General features: G+C 42.8%; 1 protein-coding gene across 12 annotated transcripts in view; it reads right to left on the bottom strand.

The window, feature by feature from the left end:
- BBX (BBX high mobility group box domain containing) overlaps positions 1-22,688 on the bottom strand; it is a 138,077-nt gene that overhangs the window by 102,346 nt on the left and 13,043 nt on the right. For 5 of the 12 annotated variants that reach the window (XM_048057449.2, XM_048057447.2, XM_048057441.2 and 2 more), the window contains exon 3: positions 19,987-20,075. The exons of 5 other annotated variants lie outside the window; for them this stretch is intronic. Coding sequence is in view for 2 of the 7 variants with exons in the window: in XM_013185991.3 (XP_013041445.3) it covers positions 4,038-4,094 (57 nt within the window). In the remaining 5 variants the exon portion in view is untranslated. Of the gene's footprint in view, positions 1-4,037; positions 4,395-19,986; positions 20,076-22,688 lie in introns of those variants that run through there. 2 more of the 12 variants (XM_013185991.3, XM_013185879.3) reach the window with 2 other exon arrangements.

Raw genomic sequence — 22,688 nt, forward strand, 5'->3', positions numbered from 1 at the left:
CAATTGTTCTGGCAGAATATTCTGGGGCTGCTTTTGGAAAAGAAAAAAAAAAAAAAGAACTTTTCCCATTTCCCTCCTAATCAAGTTTCACATCCAAAACCCCTTAACTCAGATGCTGCCAGGGTCTCACCTCAGGTTAGCTGGCTGAAAGATACAACCAAACCAAACTGACAACTGTTTATGTAGTCCTTGAAATCCTTCTGGTTTTACAAAAGCCCACTGAATTTCCTGCTGCGCAAACTTGATAAAAATATTTAAATAAGTTTCCTTTCTCATCCTGAAACTATCATTCCTTTTGTTCCTCTCCCGCAAACACAGTTTTTGTTTTGTGTGAAGTTTTCATTGGACGGCATCTTTTTGTTGCTTAAGATACTCTGAAATATTCGAAAACCCGTGAGGAGCCAATGCGTCGCATTTTGCTGTGGGCTTTCAGTTTACTTTGGTAGGGCAACTGAGGGAGTTGAGATGATATTTCCAACTCCTAATTCTACTATCTGAGCAACTTCCAACCAAAACAAACACCAATCCTTTAATCCCTTGTCAAAATCCACGAGCACGGATTCCTGTACTTGCATGGAGTCTCACGGAGGGCAACAAGGCGCCGAACAAACGCACGGGTCTACACGAGCGAATCTCAAAATAGGATCTTTATCTGGGGATGTAACATCCAACTACCCCAGCCAAAACACAGCCCCAGGGAACTCACATAGAAATATTTGTTGCTGCTTTTCGCCAGCACCTAACACGCATAACAAAAGCCTGAAAACCACTAACTAAAACTTCCTGAACTCCACCAGTCACATACAAGCAACAATCACCCCGCTATTTAAAAACAAACAAACAAAAAATTGAAGTACCAGCCACCGACATATACTCTTCTTACAGGCCTGCAGAAGAGAAACTACTTTCTCCTTTAGAGATGCTCTGCCACCAAAGTTTCAGAGTAACTGATTGCGTAAGTGATTTACAGCAACCCTGTGCACTCTGGACTTAAAAAAAATTAACCAGCACCTTGAATCTGTAGTAAAGTGGTATATTCTGCATCCAGACTGAGCCACCTTGCTAAACTCACCTGTTAACACACTCACTGAAAGTCTCATGCGATTTTCAAGCACAGCACACTATGCTGGGTCACACAAAGGAAAGCTCTGCAAGGCAGCACCTACTTCAGAAAGGGTCATGGGAGAAAGATAAAAGCAACATCACAACTACGACATTATCATCGGCATCAGTAACTAGCTGATGCTATCTAGACTGGAAACTATCCAGACTGCAAAAACTCTGTTTAAAAGATGCACACATATCCCCATCAAAAACAAATATTGACAACAGCGGTCCATTTCTGGGGATACGTCCTTCTTCTCTTCCATTTTAACTGAGCCTGCACTTCATGCTCCAGCATAACAAGCAGTTAAGCTAGCATAAGCCAACTCTGTAGGCAAAAGCAATCCTGTCCCTTGCCTTGCTTCTACTCCCCGCACTCCTGGACCCCTTTATTTGGGGGACAAGGAAGCTGTTCATACAACGTGCCATGAATCAGACTGGAGAACGGATCCATCTGATAGTGGTCAGTTCTATCTTCAGTGGAACGAAAAAGTTAAGCTAGCAAACCCCACTGATATTAACTATGATCATTCCTCCAGCCCAGTTCATTACACAACTGCAGAAACACTAGCATGGCCCCACGGGGTAGCGTGCAAGCAGCTGAAGCTGGGACGGCTTCTTTCAGCGACAGTGCTGCCATTAGACGTGGTGTTCCACTATTACCTCCATCGAATTCAGGTGTGGGTGTTTCACTATTACCTCTGTCAAATTATCCTTATTCACTTCTTTGCCGGGGAGCTGTAGTTAAATAACTTATTGCGTCTTCCATCTGTTGAAGATGGGGTCAGCATTACACAGGTAGTGAGTGAACTGGAGGTGAAAAAAGACTCTGGCAACTATACCCCTCACTCTTCTCTTCATGCCTACAAACAGAGAGCACTCATTAATTAACACCTTTTCAATCTCTCCTACAAGGAGGGGTCGAACTTGCAGACAGAACATCTCGTGCCCCTCCAGCTCACTCCAAAATAAAGCAACAAATGTTCACAAGCTAACAGAAGACCAGCTTGCCAAAACGCGATAGAAGCAGCAAATGCTTTGACCCTACCCATGGGCCAGGCTGGCAAACCAGCTACAGGCACTGGGGCCTTGGCTCTGCTGATACAGACTGAAATTTTTACAGCAGCCTCCTATGAGTTAGAACAACAGTTCTGAAAATAACTGAAAATAAGTCCAAAATGAGCGAAACAGCACTGCAGTCCAGCAGCTGCTAGGCTTGATGCTTGACATCACATGCCTGTGTTCTCAGAGCTGCAGCCTGTCTGTGTGGGCAAAAAGCAAATAAAAAGAAGGTAACTTCGGCAAGTAAGAGCTGGGTACCTGGGCCCAAAAGGAAATGGACTTGCACCTATAGGACAAGCACATTTTCCACATGTTTCTTGTGGAAACATTAGCATTTTGACCATATGGATATTCTGAACTATCATCTCTGGAGTTGACACACTGAGACAAATGGGGGCACATCATCTTTCTAACACCCTGACAGCGCGTCAGGCGCCTTTAACCACGGTTTTATCCCTCCGAGCGACAACATAACACAAGGTTAATTTCTTGAGCACAAGTCTCTAGCAAGAAGTGCGTTTAGAAGCTCTGATTTACAGAATGCACAGAGGCAAAAACACATAGTGTAGCATCCCCAGCGCCTGAAACCAAAAAGATGCAGGGCCACACATGACTGGAAATTCTTATCATTACTTCCTATAATGCTCCTCCCCCAGTGGTGGCCACCGACTGGACAGCGAATGCAGTCTGTTTTTCCTCTGACCGTACACAGTTACCTACAGAGCTGTAATGTTACAAGACATGAGCGTGGCCCAGTAACACTCCAGCAAAACATGCTCCTATCTGTCCTGATAAAAGACCATATTTGTTTCACTTCATGGCGAAACCAGTGCAGTAAACTTGGTTTCACAGAGAACTGCGATGCCTGGGGTATGCTCCGGCCAGGATCTAGAGTGCAAGCAATCCTGAACAGGCCTCAGAGCCTGGGACACGTCCTCCACGATCCTGAGCAAGGCCCTTCATTTCTTCCTATTCTCCCTGGTCACCCGTTCATCTGACCGGTAACATGCGCTAACAAAGAGAAGGCAAATGAAGGATGCCACAATGCAAAATAAACAGCAGAGTGTCACCAGCTACGGACTACTGATTTCAGAGCTACATTAGAAGGGATACAGAGAATCACGCTCACCTGTTTAAAAAGCTGAAAGTTGGTTAATGAACCTGTGATGTTTACATTGTCCTCTCTATAGAGAAAAATGTAATACAAAAATAATGAAAAGTAAAAGCAACAATGGAAAAAGCTTTTTTTAAAACAAACAAACAACAAAAAAAACCCACATAAGTTACCCATTTTTTAGCTGAGATATTCTTCCAAGCACTCTACTTTCTCTCAACCAACCTGGCTTCCCCCTGGGAGATGCTTGGCAACTGTAAAAAATATATTTTTAAATTTTTTGTTTTGTTTTTCCTACCTGTAACTTTATTTCCACACATTACATGATTTGTGTCATTACTTCACGCATATCACATGATTCTAGATCCGCAGTCACAATTAAAAGGCTGTAAAGTCTCTTTCTGGCGTTATTCAACCCATCTGAAAGTTGTGAAAGTACCTGAGCGCCTCTGTCGTAAGTCATTCGGAGTGAACTTTACCTTCATCGCCTGTCCTTTACGGCTACATTTGTCACATTTATCTACGCTTTTCAGTGAAAGAAAAACAAGTTTACACACTGTAAACTTTTATTGACCACAGTCCTTTGCTGCAGCGAGACCCATCATTTCCTGAAGGCGCTCTGTCACGACACGAGCAGGAGCCGAAGCATCTCGGCGGGGAGCACAAGGCGGCGGCCGCTCGCTCCTCGGGTGGTGCCTGGCTCCCGGAGCCAGCTCCAGCGACCCCAGCGCCCACGCCACGCGAGGCTGGCACTCACCTCCTGCGCCCGCCAGGTCACGGGGCTGCCCGGGCGGCACGGCAGCCTGCCCACCATGCCGGCTGCCCTTCCGCTACGCCGCAGGATCCCCGCGATGCCACCCGCCTGGCCTGGCAGCCACCCGTAAGGGCCAGCTCTCCAGACTCGGGGAAATCTCGCTCTCCTTCATGGGAGGAGTAGCCGTGTTCGGAGGAAAGCGAGCAGCAGGAAGCTGACCTCAGCAGCGCCGACGGGGCGGAGCGGAGCCCAGGCTGGCTGCTCCGAGCTCCCTCCTGGCAGCACGGCCGAGCCCCGCTGGAAGCCAGCCCCGGCACTGCCAGCCTCTTGTATGGCAGCTGTGGGCTCCTGGGGAGCCGAGCGGGATGCGAGGCCTCCCCACGGCACCCCACAGACCCAGCTGGGGACGGCGGAGAAAGCGGAACGTCAAAGCTGAGCCAACAGGATGCACGGCGAGGCAGGCGGACTTCGGTGGGAGCCTTCAGCCGCTGTTTCCAAAGAAGAATTAAAACCCCTAAGGGCAAATGGGGTGCCAGCGGGTCTTCCTAACACACAGGCAGAACCTGGGCTATGCCCAGAAGGGAAAAGCAGATGATCCCCGTTTGTTTACACTTTTTCCTAAGTGAGACGGGATCAGCAGGGGGAGTATTCCCACCCACTTGCTGTTTTCAGCTCCGAACGCTCTCCCCTCACTAGCTTGGCACCGCAAGACCTACAGGTACTTTGTACTGCAGAGAGAAAACGAAAATAAACAAGAAACCAAGACAGCAAATCACTAAGAGTCCTCACAGTATTTAAAACCCTGTCTGACATCCTCTACGCTGGTACTGACAGGAAAAGTGAAAAGAGAAGCAGGACAGCCGAGCAATTTGCGCTTTACCATTTCTTTCAGTTACTTCCTCTTGCCTGCTCAATATAGGAGCCAGTGACATGTCCTTAATGTGCATCTGGGAGATCCCACTCCAGAGGATTATGAAACCCAGCAACTTTAAACAAAGTATTTAATGACTGTTTTAAAATCCACTGTGTTTTTTTCACTTTCTTGACCACTACTTCGAAGTATTTCCTATACTCGGTCTGCAGACAAATCCAGCAGTTTTTTTCCTGTAAGCAGGCAGAGCTAGCTTGTACCTTGCCAATACATGAAAGCAGATTTAACTGATCATCAGCTAGCACTTGACATTGGTTTTCAGCCATCATCCTGCCACCTCGTTCTTTCCTTTTATTTGTGCAGCCTGAGTAAGGACAGTGCAGAGGCCATACGAAAGGACAGACAGAATTTCCTCAAGGAGCTCCTCAGCGCTGTTTCAGATAAAACCGCAGGGAACAGAGCAGAGATTCCCACAGCACAGAGACATAATCACAGCTCTCCTCGCCTCTCTGCAGAGCCTGACCCTCTTCACTTCAAGAGTGGCCAGACAGGACTTGTGCCTTCGTTTGCAGCCTCCACGGCTCACAGCCTGCTTTTGGCAACTGCAGTTAATTTAATTCATCGGGCTGTAAATTGCAGGTTACCTATGCAGATGTACATCCCTAGCTACAGCTCCTCTGATGAAGTACTCAGCTCTGACAGCAGTGGATGCAAAGCCTCATTGCAGCAGCATCTTCAGGTGCAGCAGCAGCAGCGTCAGCAGAGCCACAAGGAGACTGAAGGCAACCTACATCTCAGCATGCAGACTAGGCCAGGCAGGGTGTGAGCAGCAACACGCCAAGTCCTATCCACCTGAACCTCAACACATGCAGTTCAGCAGCTTTATCCTTTTTTCTGCACATACTGAAACACTCTGGTTTCACTTCCAGGAGAACTTACCTGTTAGTTTTGGGAAACTATTAGCACTGGAGTGATATACAGCTTCTTCCTCGCTAAGATGTACTTTGAAGCCAAAACTATATTGAAACTGGGAATGTAATTTATACACTCATCTGAACAGATTTAGCAAGAAGCAAAACCAAGAGTCCACAAAAACTGCATGGGGTGCTGTTCTGGTGGTGGCATGTGGACAAAAGAGCAGGCAAGGCTAAAATACAGGTTAAGAGCATGACTTGAGAGAGAAGCAGCAAAGACACTCACAAACCTTTTCTGATATAATAACTGTTACACAAAACCCTGTGCAGAAAGCCTTCAAATCAGAAACCAATACCTGTGCAGCATCATTCATCACAGCTTCGGGAGTCTACCAGAAACAAAAGAGCTCCCAAGCCCACATCCCATCCCAGGCTTATCCTATGTATTTCAGAGAAACTGTTTTCTACCTCTGCTTTGCACAAGAGAGATTCTACAGCACAGAGCAATGCTTCTTCCCTACTATTCAAGCTGAGATAAACTTTTGAAAGCACACTGTTCAGTTGCCACAAATACTGGCCAGGTATGCTGTTGGTAGTGTACTAGCAGCCTCCTTTCCTCATTTCACGTACACATGTACACCAGACAGAGTACTTCAAGAGATACACAAGACTAATCTCTGACACTCTTGACACAACAGTCAAAGACAATTTATTCCAGCTACCCAGAACACGAGAAGCACTTCAAAAAAATGTATCCTTAGTAACTAAAAATCATTAGACAATTTATGAGCTAACAAATCACTTACGACATTACTGAGGTTAAAAATATGCTCTAAGTTTATCCTGACTCTGTAACAAACTAAAACGCTCTCATACACATCTGTAAGTAACTGTTGCTATTTACTTTGTAAACCATTTATTGTTAGTGTTCTGGAAGACTGTCCTCTATCAGTTATACATCAGTCTCTTAACTACTGAATGGACTTGATCCCTAAGATGACAGGTCATACACCGACAAAGCTGGGGAAACACTGCCTGAAGTATTATGATGTTTTCAGTACAAAAAGCTCCATCTCTTTAACTCTGTCATTTTACGTAAGAAACTTCCTTGAGAAGCTAGAGTAACATCTGCTTGTAGTTCCAAATAATTATTCTCTGCATCTTTGCCCCTCCCAAGCTGCGTTGGCTGAGGTCATCAAAATAACAAATACATTTTGAATTAAAGTTCACCATTTCAGGAGCCGGACTGTACAAGTCTTCTCAAAGTGAAACATTTTGTGCTTAACACTACCAACCAGTTAGGCTTCTGTCACTATCTTTGCTGCCTAGCATTATTACCCTGTCCAGAGGTCTCTGGCTTCGGTGTAGATACAGCATTAGATCAGCAGTTTTTACACTGTGGTTGCTATTTCCTGGGGGGGCTGCAAAAGTGACTAAGAAGTTTAGTCAGTTGTTGGTAAGCTTAAATAAGTTTATTTCAGGTATCCATACACTTACTGGACACCTTTTTTTCTTTTCCCCAATGTTTTCAAAGTAACAAAAGAAGCTGAAAACTTATTATCTTAAGTTGCATCAACTTTTTCCTTGCAGGGAAAACACGAATTTTTGAAAGATGTAAATGAAAAAGGCATCAAAAAGGATCAACTAACATATAAGCATCCTGTCACTACTAGACAGGGTAAAAACCTACCTCAGAAAGAAGGCAAATAGGAAATAGCAAGCACCTGCAAGCATATGCATGCCTGTGCATTAAAAACTCACATACTATTAGAAATTCATGAACTTCCAATAAAGTAGTTCTGTACAGTTTCACTATTAACGTGAATTTTTTTTTTTTTTTTTTGCTAAAACCACAGCTGTCAAAATTTGTTTATATTTGGTAATTTCTGATCCCTCATCCCCCATGTTAGAGACAGGTAGAGAGACTAAACACCAAACTGTCTCTGTTAAAAACAAAAAAAAACAACAAAAAACACACCACAAACAAAGCAAAATAGGAGGTATATTGGTCACAAATTTGCTTGGGCCATCACTACACTTGTCTTCTGAGCTGAAAGGATGACTTCTCTTAGCCTGTTACTCTGCTACTTTACGAACATTAAGATTACTTAGATACCAAGATGAGGAAGACCTGATGAAAGAAGGTACAAAAACAAAAAAATAACACTGATGAATCTTGCATGGTTGAAAGTTTTCTCCTGCTAACCAGCAAGGAAATATAACAGCAAAGGGGAGCAAACAAACATTTTGAGTATATCTAAAACACTCAAAAATGTAACTTGGAAGTGACTGTCCATTAAGACACGCAAACAATTCTCCCATCAATCAAGTTTGCAATACTAGTTAATCTTGGGTCCTATAAAATTCATATGAGAACGGTGCTCACATGCATACAGAGTTTGCAGCAATACCCATAAATTATGATCTCCACTAAGCTCCGTATTTTATTCCAGTCCCACGAACAAATACAGTATTTATCACTAATTTGAAACTAAGTCAATACTCAACTCAAAACGGATACAATCTCCCAATCCACCCCTTGCATTGTTCTGCAATACCACACAGGTCAAACAAGACTAAACAGATAAATGAACTCATCCACATTAATAAAACATTCCAAAAAACACCATCAACAACTCGTGTGTTCAGAAATAGCAGAATCTCCAGTTTGCCTGGAAGTTTTATCAAATATTTTCATATATGCACACATACACACAACAGCATCCTAGGCTCTGTAGCATGCTAACAGCATACATGCAACGGCAGATCTGCATCACCTGGATGCCACTTCCCCATTACGTGCTACACACAAAGTGTCAGAACAACTTCAGGTGCAAGCATCGCTCAACACATAATGTGGAAAATATCAAAGCCAAAAATCCGACTGCCAGCAGCATGCTCTCCCTTCTCCTCCTTCCCCCACATCGTTCTCTCAAGAAGTTAATTCCCTGCTCCCCTCTGCTTTACAGAAGGTACCCCAATACTTTGCACAACACAATACAATCCTAACACAGTTGCTCCCTTTTTAGCTTTATTATTACAAAAGTAAGTTTAGAGATGCTCAAGTTCACTTCTCGCACTGTAAGAGCACGTATTACCTGCAGCAGAAACAAAAAACACCAACCTGTTCTCCCTGAGATCAAAATGCAAAACGGACTTTTTGAAAAGAAAACTGCATTGGTATAAGCCTCTATTTTTGAGTTCTCCGATCAGAAACAATTAAGAAGACATACTTCTACTTTACTTGAAAAATAATTTTAAAAAATCTACTTTTCTTCCTAGATGTACTGCTGCAATTCCATAAGCATATTCTTAAAAGACATACAAAGGTTCAAAGAGCAGTTAGAAAGCAAGCTATTTCGCTCTGCTAATTTGCATTAAGTTTTATGGTTCCTATCTTCCCTCCTAAATGGAAAACTAACTGTAATAAAACATCAAGCCCAATTAGAAACAGCCACTACACACAACTATTTACTTGAATGATTTCCTTTAGAGTTTTCACAGAATCCTTTAGTGGTTGGGCCAAATCTTGTCATCTTCAGAAAAACTTCCTCCAGCTTCACACCTCATCCACCGAGTGCTTCATTGAATTCAAATCTTGAAACATTTAAAAATAAATCTTTCAAATTTAAGTTACTTTAATGAAGTGCTGGAAAACCACTGTCACAGCCTGAGTTCTGTATACAGGACACACACACGCTGTGGTTGTTTTTTCATGTTACAGTATTAGCTTGCACATCAGAAAGCCTGAGTTTGGCACATAGTTGAATGTTAATAATTAAGACGGTGATCAAGTGCAATGTGAGACGTCCCTTCCAGAGCCAGAGTACTGCAAAATCAGATTTTCTGGAGCTTGGTCCCACTGGTATCCCATCCGCCGAAATCCTGAAACCTAATTTCATTCTGGGCTGTCATCAATGACAATAGATCCTCTCCAATCTGAAAAAACCTGACTGACTTGCAGCCCCATCACGGCTAAACTCCTGTAGTGACAGTCGTGACCATGGCCAAGGACCAGCCACCATGGTGGACCGAGGAGACGAGCATCACCCAGCCTTCAGCTGCTCATTTGTTTCACCAACCACGACTTCCTCCCAGTGATCACGAACTAACTGAACTCCAGGTGCTCCTGCTAAGCCATTAATTAGCCTTAGCTAATAGCAAGCTGGCTTTAAAAACAACACATCATTTCATCTTCGGTAATAAACGTTGCTTACGGTTTCATGCACCGGAGCACGCGCTTGCTTTAATATCTCTCACAATAATGTCCACTTGCATCCAAAGACCTGCCTCTGAATCCTGACTTGTGAATCAGTGGCTATCACCCGTTATTCTCCAGCTACGAGCTTCTCTGTGTTTTGCCAGCACACTATCTAAAACTAAATGAGTCATTTTTCTCATTCAATCAAAAAAGCATGCATTTTCTTTTCTGGTCTGTGGTTTTTCTCCCCAGTGTTTGTGTGGGAATCTAAAGTTAAAAAAAAAAAAAGTTTCTATTACGCAACATTTAACTTTACTACAAAAACACAAAACAGATTACCAACACTGTAAACTGACATTTCAAACAAGCAAAAAAGCCCCCACAAAGCATTTGAAAACATCCGCAGCAACGTTTCTAGGTTCAGCCATCAAAAGTGAAAAAGTCCTATGAAAAGTACTAATTGGTGCACGCCCAAATACAGCAAACCTCTTCATCAAGGAAAATCATACAGGTTTCTTGCATTCAAGTTTAAAACATCTGTGGGACACCACAGATGAGGGGTGGGGCTCCTCCTGCCACTCCAGCCTGAACACAAGGAACGCAGATACCAGTCTGCATGTTAGCTACCTGCCTGGATAAATTTAGCAGAGTAATAGCATCCATGTATTGCGAATTGGGGAAAGGCCAAAGGTTATTTTGGTTTTGATTTGCAGGAAGAAAAATCACTGGTTTAAGCCAGGCCTCCCATTACCAAAGGATGTAATGCTTTACAGATCCAAACTACATCCCTGATCTATGCAGGAAAGCAACACACACTCCAGTTGTTAGGGTAAAACACTGGCTTGCCAGTGACAAGTTCTCCCATGCCTGCATCCGTCCTGCACTCCTGAAGTGTAAGGCGGGTTAACAAGAACTGCTGTTTACACGAAGACCCCACACCGTGAAACACAGCAGCCAGAGGGTACGCACCGTCACTACTGCTATCCACACATTTTAACTTGTCCCAGAGAAGCACGATAGCCCATGGGAGATGGAAAAGCCTCTGGCTGCTGTGGTTAAGCCCCTGCCTCAATCCCCAGACGCTCCCTGGACCCACCAGTACAGCACAGGAGCAGGCCAGGGGTGGGGGCAGCTGCCGGCTGCGGTGCTGAGTTTAAGTGAGAAATGGAAAAGACTGCTGTAACAAGCAGCTCAGAGGAGTTCAATGCCTTCCCCAGTGCTCAGTTTGTTGTCAAAGCGATCCTGCTATTATAACGTGATCTCTTGACTTGTGTGTAGGTGCGGGTTGCAAACTTAATGGCGTCACTTGTAGACCACTGTGGTGTACAAACCACACGGACACTACAATTTCCCAACTACAGACACTTACTTAGTACACTAAATGCTGTAGTGATTTATTTATTTGTTTAAATCTTACATTTCTGCAAAATTCTGGCGGGAGAAGAATGCTATACACAGGCTTGAAGGCTTACACTGCTGCAGGAACACAAGGCCTGGCCCAACAACTGGAGCACTTACTAGTTTAGTGACCACGTTTACAGCTTCTTGTCACGTGGACGTACCTGACTTCCTTCAAGTCACTAGAAGACCAGCTTGATCTGTTTAAGCAGGTGGCAACACCACCTCCTAGACCCTACACTGATTGGCACTCTGCTGCTGATAGTTGAGATAAATGCAGGTAGCTCAGCTGCAGCGTTGACCGGCTTCTGTATTTCACATGCTTTCTTAAGGATTTTTGTTTCCAGTTGTGGAAAAGGTGGAAGAATAGAGTAAAAATTCTAGCTTGAGCACCAAAGGAAATGCACTGGTCCTCCCCTGCCACCCCCACTCCTATAAAACCCAGAAACAGGCCCTCTGATCAACCGAGTTCATCCCCAACGAGTTTGCTCTTTCAATAACCACAACAAATCTTAATATCAAAATAAATACCAAGTTAATTGAATAATAATTTCCCAAGAGAAAGTACTGTTTTCAACACCCAGTGTTATAAAAGAAATCCATAAACAGGATTTGCAACTTGCTAGGGTAGGAAAAGCTGTTTACGCAGCTCAACCAGACCTTGCATCCTAAAGGGGCGTCCACGACGTGCCCTCCTTGCATATGGCACCAAGCACCAGGGACTGGCACCAATGACTCCGGGTGGTTTCAGCAGCCCCATGCTCCTAGACATAGAAACTGGATTTAAATAAACTAAGCCAGTACAAGGAGCAGCAGTTGTAGCATCCCAGCACTCTGCGTGAGCTAATTTACCCTTACTCACTGCAAGTTAAATTAGCGGGCGCAGAGCTCCGTGCTATCACTGCCAAACCACTTCTGATGCTTGTTCTACCTTATTTAAAGCACACTCAGGTAAACTACACAACACAGCAGTCTGCAATGTAGACGTACCCTTAGGGTTTGACATTATGCCAGGTTGGACTTGAACATGCTACATTTAAAGGAGGTGCTTCTAAAAAGTTGGTAGTACACAGTCTTTTGACTTTTTGGAAAGACCCTGGGTACTGCACGGCCAACTGCCTAGATCTCAAAATTCCTCAAATCCAACTGCAAAACACACTTGGGAGGGACAGAGAAAACTCTTAGCCTTGTCAATAAACAGGCAGTATATCTGCCTGTTTGTCTGGCTGGACTCCTTAGTTGTGTTGGGCATTTAACACAGGCCAGCGATGCCCCGCATTCCCAAGGAGTTCATGGAGAAGAGAGAGCACTCAGCACCTCAGTAGGGGATCTAGTGGATGGGATGACTTCAATTGTCCCCGAATTAACTAAAATCAACAGAATAGCTGAGACTTTAAAGACAGAGTTTGGCAGATATGGAAGGAAGACCCCGGGTTTCCTGGAAGAATATATTTACACTGGTGAGGCAGATGTCCTGTGTAGTCCTCTCCACCTCTCACTTCCGCTAATAACACTGTGATTAACTGGAGTTACACAGCAAGAGCAATCAATTGCCAAACCATTCTGTAATCTTTATCGGGCCACCCAGTTTATTCTAACAGTTAAGTACACCACCAAGAAGAAATCTCTTGTGATTTTTTTTAATTTTATTTTTTTTAAATCACAGTTGAGAACCACCCAATGTCTATTGTTCTCTGGGAAGCTACCATTCTGGCCACTAAGACATGCTGCTATATACTCTGGAGCCTTTTTCTGTATTCACTCTGATGAAATTAAAGTCGCTTTGTCTGTTGCCAGTATTGCCCCAGTCGCTGACTTTCTATGAACAAAGACCAGTAGGGCTCAAACTTCACCATGCCACAGAACTCTGAATATGCAGCAATACCATACGCCCTGCAAGCCCATCAAGGTCCAGAGGGTTGTGGTATACAGGAACAACATTTTAAAACCTTATAGAACACCAAATACCTTGATCAATTAAAGTTTAAAACTTCTTCCATCACATGTACATACAGGTATTTGGTGCTTTTTTTCCCCCCTGCGTATTTCAAGTCTGCGTAAGCAATTTGTTGCTTCTCACTGAGTTGTAATGGGAACAAAGCATCTCACTTGCAGGACTGAAAATTTCAGAAAGCATTAGTGACAAACGTAGCTATGTTTCTTTCAATAAGCAATAACTTCTTAATAATTCACAGCCGATGGTCATTCCACCGGAGTTCTAACAGAAAAACCAGTCCAATCCTACTGGCATGCAACTGTTTAAATTATACGCCTTTTCAACTGCGTATGACAGATTTCAGTAGTATGTTCATCAAATGCTGAATATTCACGTAATTATTTACATAAATATCCTAAAATAATGATTAGGAAATTAAGACCTGAAATTCTTTTCAAACTGCAAGGCAGGTGAAAAGAGCAACCACTGGAAATCACAACATTTTCACTTCAAAATAATAAATATCTGAATGCATTCACTAAAGTTATTTCCTGTTAGGACAGACCTGAATAATTTCCTACAATTCATGCATTCCTGCAAATAGGAGCATAAAAAGAAAGATTTCTGAAGCTCTTGTATTTGACAAGATAATAGTATATGCTACTTCTTTATGATAGTTGCTAAGAACATTCACCTCTACATCTCCTCCTGTGTCCCCCAGTCAGTAAAGCAAGGTGTAGGATTTTACTGGCCAATTTTACTACATCTTAGTGCAAAAAGTCTGTAAGTCACTCCAAAAGCTCTTAATTTGTTTCTAATATTGCTAGGAAAAAAAAAAAAAAAAAAACCACCCCCCACCACAATTTCATAAGACAGGCATGGAAGAATTTTCACTCAATTTACCCCAAGTGGCTATTCCAGTATATCTATCACATACACTTAGATTTACTTTTTTCCTACAGCATAGCAACATGAAATTAACTGAGAAATAAGAAACTGAAGTTTCATATAAGAGTTGAGCTATTTCTACTCCAAATGTCTGTCTAATAGGTACCTTTCTTAAACATTCTCATTTTTGCCATAGCACTACTGAATTGCGTTCTGTCCACAGACATGGGATTGTCTAAATTCCCAAAGGTACCTACCTGGCCAATACAGAAGAATTGTCCTCTCATTCAAAAATAAAAATAGGACACTCACAGATTTAAAGAATATAAAATCTCAACACAAATCAAGAGATTGACAGGTCTCAAAACTAGTCTTGTCCAATGAATCAGGGCCAATTGCTTCATCTTAACTGTTTTGTTAACTGTTACTTCTGCCTACTGACAACATGGAAGTCCACTGATTACCTCCTAAGGCAGGCCAGAGAGATCCTACAAGGGGAGACCTAGAACTCAGAGTGCAAGGTTAAGCTAGCGTAAGTACAGAACAACGGGGCTCTCAAATTACATCTTTGAGAAGACATACTTGACTAACCCCTTTCTTTTGTGGTGCTTCTCACAACCTGATCACAGAAGTGTTTCAAGAGAGAGCAGACCACCAGCAGGTAAATGGAAACAAAAGCAAGAACAGGTGAAACAAGAACTCCAGGGGACTGGGGCAGTGAAAAGACAGCGAATAGATCCCCTGCATTTCAGCCTGATGCACCATATACTAGCCTACAGTCTCACTAATTAGGATGAGCTATTTTCATGACTTCCAGTAATCCCCACACTTGGACATTTCCATGCTGGTTCGATTCTTCAGTTTCCGAGAGAAACATCTCTATGGCCTCATTAAAGCAGCAAAGGATTCCTTCACTCGCGCAGTCCTGCAGCCCCAGCTGCTGCGTCTGTCCTCGTGATCAACATCCTCATCATGTCAAGGGGAGTCTGCATGCTGGAGACGCTCACTGCCAATTTGTTAAACTGTGAACCTCGTATGCCAGCTTGCTGCTGCAGGGCTGCAGGCCCACTCTCCGTTTGCAGCAATGATGCACGTTACAAGCAAATAAGCAGCACCGAGTGAAAATGAAGGTCCTTTTTGTTGACATGGAAAGAATGCTTGAACTTTTTTTTTTTTTTGAAGGAAAATTCTTGAGGATAGAATCTTATCCATTTGCCTAAATTATTCAGAAGTGCAAGCTGGGTTTCTGAAGTTTGGTCTAAATTGCTTATGATCCAAATGCATGCAATTGGCAAAATCGATTCATTACCTTGACTTTCCTTCAGACCACAGCTCTGGTGTAGAACAGTTAGCTCCTGCCACCTTGTGGGACTCCATGGATTTCCCTGAAAGCCTATTTCAGCGGCAAGCCAGTGAAAATAAATAAGCATTTAGGAATTACCTTCCCTGAGTTTCACCATGGTGAATATTAAAATGAGAGAGAAATATTTATGGAGAGGGCATGCTATTTTGAATATTTTCTGGTTCATTATTCCTAGCATTGTTTATATAGTTGTTTATATAGTTGAACTGCTGGATCTAGTAATCACATGGAGGGTGTTTTAAATATTTAAATAGCTGTCAAGAATCCTATGTTTTGGATAGGCTCTTTGCTGATGCATCCAAGTTTAAAATAACACTGATCAAATACTTGTCACCAACAGTAAATTTCACATATTTGAAATAGATTCCACACAGAAATACGAATTTAGGCTGAAAATCCGTGTACTTCTTAACTGCCAGTTGGCCTTCTATTTAATGTTTTTCCCCTGTATTATTCCCCTCCATCCCCTTCCATATGTGGAGGACTTCATGAACTACTAAAGTTCTCCAGAGAAGAACAAGAACTGGAACAGGAGAACTTTTTCAATGCAGTAACAAGCGGGTGAAGATCCCTGGATCTCCGTCCTCACATCTTACACCTTGTCCACTGCCACTCAAGACAAGTGACCAGTCACACCTACTTCCTGGAGGTACAAAAGACAACAGCAGCTGCAAAGGACAGAGCAAAAGTGAGGTTCTCTATTTAAGCAAAACGTCTGCCGCTCCAGATCACAAAAATGAAAATGCAGAGAGAAGCACGGATGATGTGAATCCATGAACCCAATCAACAACCCCAATGAACCTGATCCTTTTTGTTCTCAGAGCTAAGAGAGTTGTCGCAGATGCATAGAAACGCAAGAGCAGTTGAGGAGCACTTCCACCACCCATGTGCCTCCCAAATATCTTCTCTGAACCTGGTGGAGATTTACCACACTGTATTCATGCCAACTGTAGAAAATTGAACTCCTCGGGACTTCCTTCTAGTAAGGGGAAAAACTGTCCGACTCAAAACAGGAACAGCTTTCTGACGTCATAAGCAAATTGTCTTCAGCAAAGGCCTCAATAGCTCATAAATAAACTGAAGAACAATAATTACAGACCCATAGCCAAAGGAAATGCAGCAGGAATGTCCCCTTTCATCCATAAACAGAATGCATTTTTCTTAAAGAGTGAAACAATGACAGATTGTCAGGCAATGAATCAAGTTGGCACAGCATACCTGAGGGACACAAATTGTGTGCTCTCAGATAAGAAGTTTTACAACCTCATGAGCTTCCCTGGTAACTTCAACAGCAGGGTTGTCTCTGATAGCTTTGATATTCCTCCCCCTTTATCTCCTCCTACATACTTTTAAAGTCCCAATAGCCTGACAATTAACTTACAAGTCCAAGTTTGGAAGTATCTGCAACAATCTCTGACAACACCTGGGCTGAGGATCCTTCTCAAACCGACTTGTGCCTGTGCTCTGACTGCACCTGGACGACACCACAATGTTCCTCACAGCTGTCCTTATGTATCCTACTCTCCACTCCAGGAAATCCAGATGGAACAGAGCTCTGTGAAAGATGAGGACTGCAGGACATACCATGTGCACCCCAAAGGTGAGATAGAGCCAACACCTTGCCAGGACAGCACAGGTACCTCTATCTTCTCCCCTCGCTCTGAGCATTAGGAATACTGACACCTCATCAGGAGTTATTCAAAGAAGCTCTTTCCCTGCTCTGGAGTACCATGCCACTGAACCAGTCTTGCTGTAACTGCAGACATGTATCTAAGGCACCTTCTGCCCTTGGCTACAGAGAAAAAGCAATGGCACTCTTTAGCACCAGAGGGGCTCATGTCCAACACTCACTGCTAGTCTCTCAACACCACCACAAAGCACTAGAGAGAAACAATGGGACTCTACAAGAAACTTCACTTTGATGCAAGTGAACGTTGGTGACTGCCTTATCCTCTCATCTTCATTTTATTTCTCTACTAGTCCTATATTCTGCAAGATTAGCAATGCAGTAGGAAGATCCCTACTTGCCTAGACACTCAAAGCAGTACCAGGGAGTTGAGCTACTACCTTATTCTACAGGATGGTTTGAAAACGGTGACAGCAGACACTTCTCATGCCCTGACCAGAAGTCCTCATCTTGGCATTGACAACAGCAGCACGTGCAAACAGCAGCAGACTGAGAAGTCTCTGACTATTTTCAGCTCTCACTGTTGTCCACAGGATTCTGAACATCAGCAGTGACACCCAGCCAGCATTAACTCCGCGTAAACCTGTGAGATCTCTAAGGAGCCAGCAGCACCTGGGCCAGGTCAAGGAAGCATCATGGCATGGCTTCAGCCTGGTTCCTATCTGAAACACTTCTCCATATCTGCCAGGCTAAGCTTTGTTGTGCTTTTTCTTGAAATATTTATTTTTCTGCAAAAACACAATACTTTTGTTGAGGAAACTTTCTAAGCAGTTAAATAAGTTACTTTATTCATGTAATAACTAGAAAAAGAAGTATTAAAAAATTCCTTGCCATTGAGCCACTTACCACTTATTTTTATCGATACCCTTATTTATCTCCTCTTATTGCCAACTGCTTAGCCTTAAATTTTAAGAAGAAGAAAGTTCTGAACGTAATCATTTCTATTTCTTGAGAAGCATCTCTAAAAAAAAATCACTCCGGTTACAGAATTTACAAGCCTCTGTACATAACAAATCTCACCAGATTTCCAAGAGGAACCTTGCTGCTTCCTCAAATGGAATCCACAATCAGATCCATCTTAACCAATTGTTTCACTGATGCCAAGACACAACAGCCTACCCAGAAGTGTACACATGCCCAAGAATTTGTGCCAAAGTGTCTTGGTGCAGGATCAGGTCCCTATACGATTAGCTGCAGCTAAGGCTTCAATCCGCCAACTGCTTAGGGGCACTGACAGAGGCACTGCCGGACTGGGCCCTAAAATAACCAAGCATACACAGATCTTAGTCTTCTCCACAAATGAAGAAGAATTCTTACGCACATATGCATACCACAAACAGAAAAAGAACAATGAAAAAGTGTTCTGTACTTGTGAAATAAAAATAATTTCTTTGGAAAGCAATCAGGACCAACAGTCTTCAGAACAATCTCCATAAGATCGATAGGTTGTTTCCTTATATTTATCTTTAAAGGTGTTTTGCCTTTTTTTTTTCTTGAACATAAATATTTTTACAATAGTAATTCTCTCTCATCTCCCTCAGAAGAAAACCCTACATGACCCTTGTCTTAAGGATAAACCCAACAAAGGAAAAACTCAGTCTAAAAGATTCACGTTTGGAAGCAGCTAAAAAAACTTGACAATGCTGACTGTAACAGCAAGGATGGAGAAAACCTTTCTTAGGATCCACCAATTTTTACTGATTATTTTCTTTCTATTATTTTATTTCACAGTATAGCACACAGACAGCTGGATTTGAAATCAGGTGAACAAGGTACAAAGAGTTTTCTGTGAAATCGAGTTCCGGTATGCTCAAGACTGAGTGCCAACTAAAAAGCAGAACACACTTAAAACCCTAGGTCGGCACAAAAGTCCACAGCTCTGAACAATACTAGCCTAAGAAAAGAAAGCATGAGATACAATGATTCTCAGTCCAATCTGCTTTAAAAGACAGTCATTATGCTTGCTTGTTAGTGAACTGCTGCTAAGAACTAGGAATGCAAACCTGGGACTTGAGCAACAAAGTCTCCTACAGAGCCCCACAGTGCTGCCGTGCTTACTTCCTTCCGAACCAGTTATGCCCACCTTCAGAGCAGGAAGCTCAGGAGGAACAGCTGGACTGAACACGCTGAAATATTTAAGTACAGACCCAGCCTGGCCTAGTAACGTCCTCTGAGCAGTAGGATGTTTTATGCTGGTACCAGGCACGAGCTAAATACATTTCTATCACCTCCACACATCTCAGACCACAGAGCATGCTCATACATCCTTGCAAGGTCACTTTCAAAGAACTGGGAAGAACGGAGGGCAGTACTCATACAGCACTGAGTTCAGAAGAAACCCTGAGTTGGAAGAACAAAACATCAGGTCCAAAGGCTCTTGCCTACAAGGTTAAGTTTCTATCATACAGCACAAATTCTTGGATGTACAAGAACAGTTCTGAATACTGAAGCTGGATGCTGGCAGATTTGCCAAGAGTTTGCAAATTCTTAGCTAGTAAGCCTGAAATTTGACAGATAACACAATTCACTCCCCACCCCTACCCTCCCAACCCCCCCAATCAGTGTGGAAAAATAACACTGTGTCCACGTATAGGGCAGAGGTTTTAGTAACAAAGAGGTAGCTGGTGTCATAAATTTTACAGTGATGTCAAAAATGCCAGGAAGTTCAGAAGTTTTGCCATCCCCTGGTCTTACCTGAACATCCCCGGGTCTACTCTGCGATCTGCAAAATGGGGGTGGTAACTCTGGTTCTGAAGTGTTTCTAAAATGCAGTTAGCTGACGCCTGTAAAAGTACACAAGTATGACAGCAAAGTGTTATTATCCCCTAATAATGTATTATTGTTTAGCAAAATAAGTAACATATATAAATGACAACACCATCTGTGTTCTACAGTACACTCTTCCATACTTTTCCATTTATATATCTGGTTAGAAAGTGAAGTGTTTTGACTCTCTGATAGGATGAAATGCTGAAAGTCAACCTGCAGTCCACCTCTCTATAGAGGAAGAAGCAAGCAAGCATCTTTTCTAGACTTTAAAAATCATCACAGATTTTAAACCAAACTAAGCCTCACTGTAAAGTTTTCCTCTAAGTATTAGAAAACAGCTCTATCAATACAATTGCTATTTCACCTTATTATGGAGCGAACATATGGTGAAAAATAAAAAAAAAATAAAGAGTCTAGACAATTCTTCTTTACTTTCTGTTCTGCTACTCAGTATCCAGTTTTTCTATCCATAGATAGCATCACACTTTACAAAGGACAAAGCCATCGCCATCCTGATTTGTAAACATAGAAACAGAAAGAAAGAAGTGATCTGCCTGAGATCATGAAGCAAGTTAATGGTAAAACTGCATAACTAGTCAGGTTTTTTTCCTTATTCTATTGGAACAATTTTCTCTCTTTGCTTGAATCCTAAAAGGAAGCGCTAACCTTTCATTTGCTTGCTAAAGTATGAATGCAGAAGCAGAAAACATTTTCACCCACCCCTCTGAAAATATTTGAACTTAAACAGTGAGTTGTATTAGATACAGTATTGTATATCCCCAGGTCATACTCCCAGTAAGTTCATTCAGTGCATGGTGCACATTTTACTAGAAACTCACTCCAAGATCATTCTTCTTCGCCCCAACGCTGTTTGAGTGTAATTCACACATTACACCAAGAATCTGTCTCCCTTAGAAGAAGGTCTTGCTTCAGCTATAGCAGGACCTGATCAGTACAACTACCACGGCACCAGGACGCTAGTGGGCACCTAGCAAGGGATTTATCTGCATGCATGCTTCACTTCTACATCAGTTGTTATACCAGCTTACCTTAACAGGCCAAAAAGCAAACTTACAGAAACGCAAGCCCACCCTTATAGAAGGGATTTTACAGCTTGTTTTGGTCTCTGAAGCTAAGAAAGTTATCACGGCATTTGGTACCTTCATTCCAAGTTTACTGTATCCCTGCTCGTACTTCTACTCGCAGCTGTGCTACAGTAAAAATCACACCAATAACTGGTATCGTTATACAGGTAAAGCACAGACGATCCCCAAATAATAAGTTCTTCAGTGAGATCCGTGAAGGCATTTGCTCCAAGTCCACATTTATGTCCACTGAAGTCAACAGCAGACTTCTCACTGAACTCGAAGCAAGTGATCAGACCTCCTGCAGCACGGCTCCTGTAAACAGCAAGCTTTGTCTGCAGTGATGGGACCAAACCCTCTCCCCCTCCAAAACAGAACCGCAGAGGAGTGAGGGTGTCTCGTTCTCCCAATCAAGCGTTACCCAAGTAGTTAAGCAACATTTTAAGCACGCAGTGCTCCCAGCTGGTTTTGCCAGAATCTCTGTGACAAACACAGCCCAGCTCTGCTCCAACAGCCTCGGTGCAATCGCACGAACTCTCATCGAATCAGAAATCAGACCGAGGTGAATGTTATACCCAGGTTTTTTAGCCTGACCAGCAGCCCATTTCAGTGCATGCCACCAGGAAAACACCACTGGGCACATGTGAGGAACGGGCTTCCCTGAGACATCTCTGGCAGAACACCCTCAAAGATACCAGCTCTCCTGAGGAAATCTTGGCTCAATACTTCTTTTCTGAAAGGGAAGAAAGCCTCAGCATTTCACATGTTTAAGGGGGGAGGAAAAGTGCAAGTTAGAACAAGACTAGTTCAATCCTAAGGAAATGCAATAACTATAAAATCAGCCACATTACTAAAGCGTTCTGTCTAAAACACTTATGCTAAACAAGAGCTAATTGTTTCAAGGCAGTTTCATAAAACATGAATGCTTCAGCAATAAACAGCTTCCACAAGAAAAGTTGCCTAAAATGCGTGACTACTTATTTCCTTACTGATCTTGAACCAAACGCAGGTGAGAATGAAAACGGTGACCCTTTCAGGATGAGTGATTCATCTGACTCTGGCACGCTCTCTAATGAAAAAGTGTAGGTAACATTCAATAATATTCCCATTTCATTTTTTTTTTTTTGGCTGTTTTAAACATTTGTGACCTACAATTGCATTTTGACCTCTGCTTCAATTTTCTTCTGATTGCTATTCAGGTTTCCAACCTTACACATTAGCATTTAGTTACGCAAGAACCCCAACACAACTGTTGATATTCGGAGTACCCCATGCACTGATGCAAAAGAATATGGAAAAACAGGACACAGAGACAAGATCACAAAACCTGTTTGCGCTGAGGAAGGACGGCCATAAAAAACATTTCTTGAAGTGTATAACTCCTCCTCCTGGTGGGGGGGAGCTAAATTACAATATACAAATAGCTTGTATAACTGTGCCACCAGGCCTCAGGTACACTCCACATTTCTGAGCACAACCCTTCTACTACCTGAGGCCTAATTCTGCATTCCTTAATAGTCACAAATACTGCTACGCACTTCC

The sequence above is a fragment of the Anser cygnoides genome, chromosome 1 (genome assembly GCF_040182565.1).
Source record: "Anser cygnoides isolate HZ-2024a breed goose chromosome 1, Taihu_goose_T2T_genome, whole genome shotgun sequence".
Taxonomy (NCBI): Eukaryota; Metazoa; Chordata; class Aves; order Anseriformes; family Anatidae; genus Anser; species Anser cygnoides.